The 7,260-nt window shown below is 55.9% G+C and overlaps 1 protein-coding gene across 5 annotated transcripts in view; it reads left to right on the top strand.

Moving 5' to 3' along the window:
- LOC111152532 (aryl hydrocarbon receptor nuclear translocator 2) overlaps positions 1 to 7,260 on the top strand; it is a 116,856-nt gene that overhangs the window by 23,171 nt on the left and 86,425 nt on the right. For all 5 annotated transcript variants that reach the window (XM_022511018.1, XM_022511017.1, XM_022511019.1 and 2 more), the window contains one exon: positions 3,452 to 3,665. In XM_022511018.1, the coding sequence (XP_022366726.1) occupies positions 3,452 to 3,665 (214 nt within the window). The remainder of the gene's footprint in view (positions 1 to 3,451; positions 3,666 to 7,260) is intronic.

The raw sequence follows: 7,260 nt of genomic DNA, 5'->3' as shown, positions 1-7,260 counted from the left end.
GGGCGGTGCGCTGGTCCCGAGCGCGCTGGTGCTGCTGGGCCGTGGTGTGGGTGCCAGGCTGGCCGGCAGTCGTGGTGATCCATGTGCTTCTCGTTCTAGCCAAACGAGAAGCCACTAGTATCGGTTCCTGCTGTGTAGACAAGGGCTGCAGCTTAGAAAGGGTCCACCGGTGGCCCCGAGTGCGTCCACTGATGGTTCAGGTGGCCTGGGCCCCGGGCCATCCTTCTCACAGCTGGACAGGCCTTGAGGAGTTGGGGAGAGCAGAGGTGCGGCATGGCTTGGGTGGGGGGAATTGCATGTTACAGGTGTTGTAAACCACTGCGCGAACCCAGGCTCTATTCTCTGCCCTTCCGGGCCCCACAGGGAGGACAGACCCACAGATGCTGTTAGCTTCTCTTGGCTCATCTTTGAAGTGAACAGGAGCTTTGGGCCTCCCCATCCCACCCCCCACCCCAAGGGCTTTTGCAGGATCAGAGGATCAACGGAAGGATGGGTCTAGAAGGCCTTGGTGTGTGGTGGTGGGCGTGGGACAATGTGCTTGGGGTGCAGGAACGGGGGGAGCCCCACGTGAGGGAGGATATCCCGTTCCTGGGGCTCCCCAGCATCACTGGGCTCTGAGGGGCCCCAGAGTGCCCTTGGAGAGATGGGGGCTTGACGTGAGGGGAACGTGAGGGCAGGGCCTGGGAGGCGGGAGCGAAGGGCGAGTCTGGAGACAGATGGTCTGCTGTTGCTGGGGCTGAGACCTGTTCGTGTTGGGGGGTGAGGTTCGGAGAAAGGACAATGAAAAGGAGTGGACACAGGTGAATGCCCTCCCCTGTGGCAAAGGCGTCCTTTTCTGCCATCCTGGGGGCTCCGGGGTGCCTCCCCTCACAGGGGTGAGGGGGTGTGGCTGTAACATGACCATTACCGGGAGGACTGGGAACCTGGCTCCCAGCCCCGTCTCCCCCTCCGCGGACGCAGGGGCCGCTCCCACCTCCTGTGATGCTGGGGCTTCCTGTGGGTGCAATGTCTCCATGGGGGGGGGCAGAAACGTGTTACACGCCTCCTAGTCGCTGGGGTAAGAACAGACTTTTTTTTTTTAACTTTATTTTTTTTCTGTAGAACAAACCTTTTTATCTGCATTTAATTCACAAAAATCTTGCGAGGTCCATGTTTGAAATGAACGTCCCGGTCTCCGTGACCGAGCATTCGGCAGCGAGGAGATCAGGCGGGCATGCAGACTCAGTGCGTCCAGCCCGTTTCTCCCTTGGTCCCTTGGCACGTGGTTGGTGTGAGCTCAGCTGCATCTATTAAGCACCGACTGTGTGCCAAGCCCTTACCAAGCCTCCACACATAAGACCTCATTTATTTTTATTTTCTTTTAGTTTAATTTAAATTCAGTTAATTAACATACAGTGTATTATTAGCTTCAGAGGTAGAGGTGAGGGATTCATCACATGTGTGTAACACCCAGTGCTCATTCCATCACGTGCCCCCTCAATGCCCACCCCCCAGTGACCCCATCCCCCACCAAACTCCCCTCCAGCAGCCCTCAGTGTGTTTCCTAGAGTTAAGAGTCCCTTATGGTTTGTCTCCCTCTCTGATTTCATCTTGTTTTGTTTTTCCCTCTCTTCCCCTATGATCCTCTGTTTTGTTTCTTAAATTCCACGCATAAATGAAATCATGTGATAGTTGACAAGACCTCATTTAACCTCACAAAATCCCACTGAGAAGAACCGTGGGAAGAAATGGAAGCTGAGGATGGTAATGTGCCCAGAGGTGCACAGCTGAGGGCCGTGGATGGGAACCTGCTTTTCCTCCAGAATCCACACTCACGAGCCTTCCTGTCGGTTTAACCAGAGAGTGGAGGCTGGGGACCTTGATGGCCAGTGACAGGCTCCTGGAAGACAAATCTGGCGGGGGGGGGGGGGGGGGGCGGGGACGGGGGGGGGGAAGAGGGGGGGGGGGGGGGGGGGGGGGAAGCGTAGACAGAGGGGCTGCGACGAAGGTGAGGTTCTGTCCTGAAACCTTCCCACAGCCCTCAGCCTTGGCCCTGGCCTCAGAACTCGCAGCTTTCCCAGACCTCCTGCTCTGTGTTGTGGTCCTTCCTGTTGGAAACTCTTCCGTCTTCTGATCCTGAAAAGAAAGCGGCTGACCTGTTCCCTGAGCTAAGTGAGTGGATCAGCAGAAGCGCAAAGCAAGAGAAATGGACAAAATAAACTTTTCTCAGAAAATGCTGTATAGTCTCCTTCGGCCCTAGGTTCCCAGGCAGACAATGTGAGGATTCTGACCCAGCCAAGGGCTCAGGGCTTCCCAGATTCTGCTCACCAGCAGACCCTGTTTTCTGGTCTTTGGGTCCTTGGAGTGCCCTCAGCCGGGCCTGTGGCATCAGAGTCCCACCGTCTGCGTCTGTGTGGGGTTTCCATGGGGCTTCTCTATCGGGCGACACCTGAACGAAGGGTTCCCAGCAAGAAGTGCTTGCCGACAGCTGACCTTTGCTCTTGGGAAGGGCATCAGTTGTCGGTGTCTGGGGTGTTTGGAGGCACACCTGAGGGCACAGGGGCATGTGGGGGCGTTAGCTTCTCAGGCCCTAGAGGACGGAGCCACTGCGTTGAGCTTAATGTGAGAATGACACAGTAGGCGGCCGCAGGTGCGCTGCCTCCTGGCAAAGAAAAGACATCTTTTAACAAAGTTGACTTGGCTCCACTCATGCCCCTCTGGGGATGATGGCAGGGTGTCCTGCTGCCCACTCATCGATTCCAAGCAGCTCCCCCCGCCTTTACTGACAGTCACGAGCCTGGTGAGTCCGCGTGACCTCCAGGCTGGTGCTGCTAAACTCTGTCTTCACTGTGAGGTGATACGGACAATGGGGGGGTGCCGGGCCGTCCCCCAGCATTGCTCTGAGAGCCTGTGCAGGAGTTCTGGAAGTTTGACAGATGTGCCAGTGTAAGGAGAGACCCTTGTACCCACTGCCGGCATTCAGCCGGGAGGGCAGGAGGAGCGGGAGCGGGAATGCACCCCCAGCGTGGGAGCGGTGGCTGGGAGACTGTCCTTCCCACTCTCCGCTCTCTCTTCCCCTCCCTTCCTTCCAGCAGCACCTTTTGTACCAAGCACTGTGTGCTGGGTCCCTCTTGTGCCCCAGGACGTGACTGCAGTTTCACACCTCTGGCCTCCCCACACAGTCTGGTGATCACTCCTTGCTTTCCATCAGCCCCCTGGGCTGGAAGTTTCCTCTCTTTCTAAGAGAGAGCTGGTTAAATCAGGGCCAGCCGTATTTGCAGTAGCTGTATCTTAGAACTAGGACAAGTTATGTGCCTTTTTAAGCTTATTTTTCAATTACAAAAAGGAATCAAATTTCTAAAACTACTTGCATATCACAACAAGGGAGCAAAAGTGGAAGGTTGCTGAGGTGAAAATTTAACTGGATGGGGTTTGTCCGTGCTCAGTCCTCCTCTTGATCTTTGCTTCCCAGGAACTGAAGCACCTCATCCTGGAAGCAGCAGACGGCTTTCTATTCGTGGTGGCGGCAGAGACTGGACGCGTGATTTACGTGTCTGATTCCGTCACCCCTGTGCTGAACCAGCCCCAGTCAGAATGGTTTGGGAGCACACTGTACGAACAGGTGCATCCTGACGACGTGGAGAAGCTCAGAGAGCAGCTGTGCACCTCAGAAAACTCCATGACAGGTCAGTGCGGCTCCCCCCACAGGCTGTTTGACTCTGGAGACCAACGTCTTTCAGTAAACAGATCATATTTGTACTTGTGTTTGACTTGGTTTGTGCAATGGCTTCATTTACCACATAACATTTTTTAAAATTCATTTTTATCACATGAATTTTTTAAATTCATTTTTTCTGTATTTTACCTGCAATTAGGAGATGTGGTCACTAGGAGGCGATATCAGTACGTTGACCGGAACCGCGTATTCTGTAATGAGGTTTATGCCTCAAGTATTTAATTACGTGTGATCATGATCAGGGCGTTTATTACTTAAGCTTCAGCTCCCTGCCGTGGAGTTCATTACTGCACCATTTAAATAAAGTCAGTTCTGCTGTAAGGCAACATGCACGTTCCTGGAAATCACTGCAGTATGCAGACTCATGAAATAAAAACCATTGTAGGGAAGACGCGGGTTAGGACCACCCAGTCAAGAAAGATCCCTGATAGTTGAAAAGAATAGGATCCTAGAGGGGACCTAGAGGCTGGAGTGGCACTTGCTTGCGGAGGTGAGTCTTGGAAGGGTTGCCGTTGTGTGTTTTTGTCTGGTGGTATGAGGATAGTGCTGTGAAGTCGGAAGTCAGAAGAGGGCTGGGACGGCGCAGGTACAGATGGGGGCTCAGGATGCACGCCAGCCAGGGGGGCCGGCATCTCCGTGCCCAGGCGGCTCCGTTCGGCTGCACTCACGTCTCTGTGTTCATCTTCTTGCGAACAAACTCGTTCCTAAGCAGACACAAACTTCACATTCGACCAGATTGTTCCCCAGTACACAGCATGGGAACACGTTTGCATTTTCCGCACGACTGTTGGAGTAGCGCTGACTGTGCTGTGATGTTCGCGTTCCACTGTGTGGGGGTACATCTGGGCCGTCCGGTCCCCGCCGTGGCAGGAGCAGCCGGGCCTGCATTCTCCTCTGTGTCGGCCCGCGAGCCTCGCTCCCCAGGCAGGCATTGGGCCGAAGCCTGGTGCGCGAGAGTCCGCGCTGAGCTGATTACATCAGTCCTCCCGGGCTGCCGGAGAAAAACACCTCGGAAGGTGGCCTCATTGGCAGAAATGTATTTTCTCACCATTCCGGGCTCTAGAAGCCCCGTATCCGATGTCGGCCTCTCCCCTAGCCTTGTCGATGGCGTCTGCTCACTGCGTCCTCACGGGTCTGCTTTGTGGCCGTGCTCCGCCCCCCGCCACGTCTCTTCTCCACTAAGGACACCAGTCATGGATGACGCCCCACTCTCAGGGCTTTATTTAACAGGAATTACCTCCTTAAAGGCCCCGTGTCCAAATACAGTCGCGTTCCAAGGTTCTGGGGGTTAGGGCTTCAATATACCGACCGAGGCCCCAGTCCAGCCCACAGCACTGCTGCTAAGACTGAGTGGAATGTTTTCCGAAGTGACAGAGAATAGCTGTTTCTGGACGACAGCAGCGGTGTTCTCGGTGTCGTGGCCGTGCCCTATGAGAGGAGGGGAGGGGAGGGTTCAGGTGTGAGGACGGGCTCTGTGCTGTGAGGACGGGCTCCCCTCCGTGTCTTTGTAACCGTGTGCCCTGGCCCGGCACAGAGCACCACGCGTGGGTCAAACAAAGATGGTACAACAGATTCAGACGCGCTCTGCTGTCCCAGCCTGGACCCCAGTTAGAGAGTTCCACATAGAAATTCTAAGGAAGACACCTGACAAAGTTAAGCCTTCCAGAGGGATATGAAAAGGAAAATAAATCAGCCGGGAACTGTTGACAGCTGAAGTCACCTTCTCCGGAAAGAGCCGCCTTTCCCTGCTGTCCTCAGACTTCTGCGTCTGACCACAGGATGTGGCTTTTTGAAACCCAGTCAGGAGCCCGGGCTGGGGCAGATGCAGGGTAGGGGGAGGCGAAGGTCATGGGGAGGTCAGGCTCTGGCCATGGGTTTAGCGAGCTGACTCACCGGAGCTCAGTGGACCCTTGTGTCCCTGGGAAACTTTAATGACAGAGTTTAAAGGGGCAGCGTGAACCCCATTTGGACAGAGTATCCTTGGGGTGGGCCCTGGACGGTGGCCCCCGCTGCCTGAGCGGGGGCAGTGCAGGCATTCCTCTAGGAAGACAGAAGACCTGGGGGCCGGTGGCCAGCGAGGCCTCTGAGCTTCCGTCTGCTTGAGGTCCTCTCACGAGGATCAGGGCAGGCTAGGGAGGGGGTCCTATGGTCAGGGGAGAAGAGGGGACTGGCTCTCCCAGAGCTGGAGAGATGTGATGTGACTCCCAGCACTATAACCTAAAAGCTCATAGACCCGGTGGGGAGCTTGGAAGAGCTCAGTGCAGTGGAGGGCTGGGGGTTCGCGGGCTCTCAGGACACGGGACAGGGATAGGCTCTGTGACCGGCCAACACGTAGCTATCCTAAAACTCAGAATAACAAACCTCGGGGGTGACTTGATGCTCTTGGTTGTTGGATGGGAGTCTCAAGCCCTCCTGTCCCTTCACTGCAGGCCTGCCAAGCAGGGCCATGCCCCCCTCCCCTGGTGGGGTCAGGGCGGGAGTGTGTGGGGCAGGGTCCAGGCCTCGTCCGTGGGAATTTCAGGGGACCTGGGCTGGCTAGTGGGGCATTGAGTGGGCTCTGTGGGAGAGGGCAAGTCGCCTCGTGACAGCGCTGGGCCCACAGACTCCCACGCTGGCTCCCCTGGGTCAGGGCCCCCGGGGAGGGATGCTTGTGCAGAGTCACAGGGACGGTGGCGGGGTCACCTGTCCCCCCTGCAGAGGCAGTGATGACTCGTGGGGAACATCTTGCAGTAGTGTGGGCCGGGTCTGTCTGTTGGGGTTCAGCCAGGAGAGGAGAGGGTAGCGTCCTCACCCACAGCAATGTTGCTGGCAGAGAAGGACCCGGGCAGTCTGCCCGTGGGCCCATTCTGGTTCTCTCTTCCTGATCCTCCTTCCCCTCTCTCCGCCCAGGAAATTCCTAGCTCCCATTTTCCACTCTTGCCCATGGCCCTCACGTAGAATTCAGTGCACTGATCAAGAAATGGGGGAGCTGGGGGAGAAGCTGGAGTGCAGGTGGGCGTCTTGAGTGCAGGCTCTCCTGGGGGGCGGGGGTGGTCATGTGTCCAAGCAGCTTCTCGCAGATGTGAGATGTGGTGCTGGTGGCCGGCAGTTCGGGGGCCAGGGGGCAGCAGTATTAGGTAAGGTGTCTTTACACAGAAACATACCTAAGACATGGTTCCGTACCCACGCAGGTAACCCTCAGGCTGTGTCTAGAAGCTGGCAGGAGCCCGTTTCCCCCGAGCAGCGGCTCTGTGTTTGCTGACTCGGTGTTTGCCACGACGATAAAATGTAACCACAGTAGATGACAAGAATCTTTTCCTCCGTGTCCTGGCTAGCTCTGTGGTTTGAGGCATGCTGACGTACAAAACATTGCACATAGTCAGGGCATAGGTCTCGAGTGTGCACACACACGTGCACCCACGACACCATCACCATCATCACGGTACTGAGCTTGTCCGCACCTCCAGAAATTTCCTTGTGACTTTTTTTTTCCTTTGCTATTTCTTTCTTGTTTTTGTGGTAAGAGCACTGGCCAGGAGCTCTATCCTCCTATCGTGTTTCAAAGC

The sequence above is a fragment of the Enhydra lutris genome, unplaced genomic scaffold, assembly GCF_002288905.1.
Source record: "Enhydra lutris kenyoni isolate GAN:26980312 unplaced genomic scaffold, ASM228890v2 scaffoldscaffold29, whole genome shotgun sequence".
In the NCBI taxonomy this organism is placed as follows: Eukaryota; Metazoa; Chordata; class Mammalia; order Carnivora; family Mustelidae; genus Enhydra; species Enhydra lutris.
This window is presented reverse-complemented; position numbering and strand designations above follow the sequence as displayed.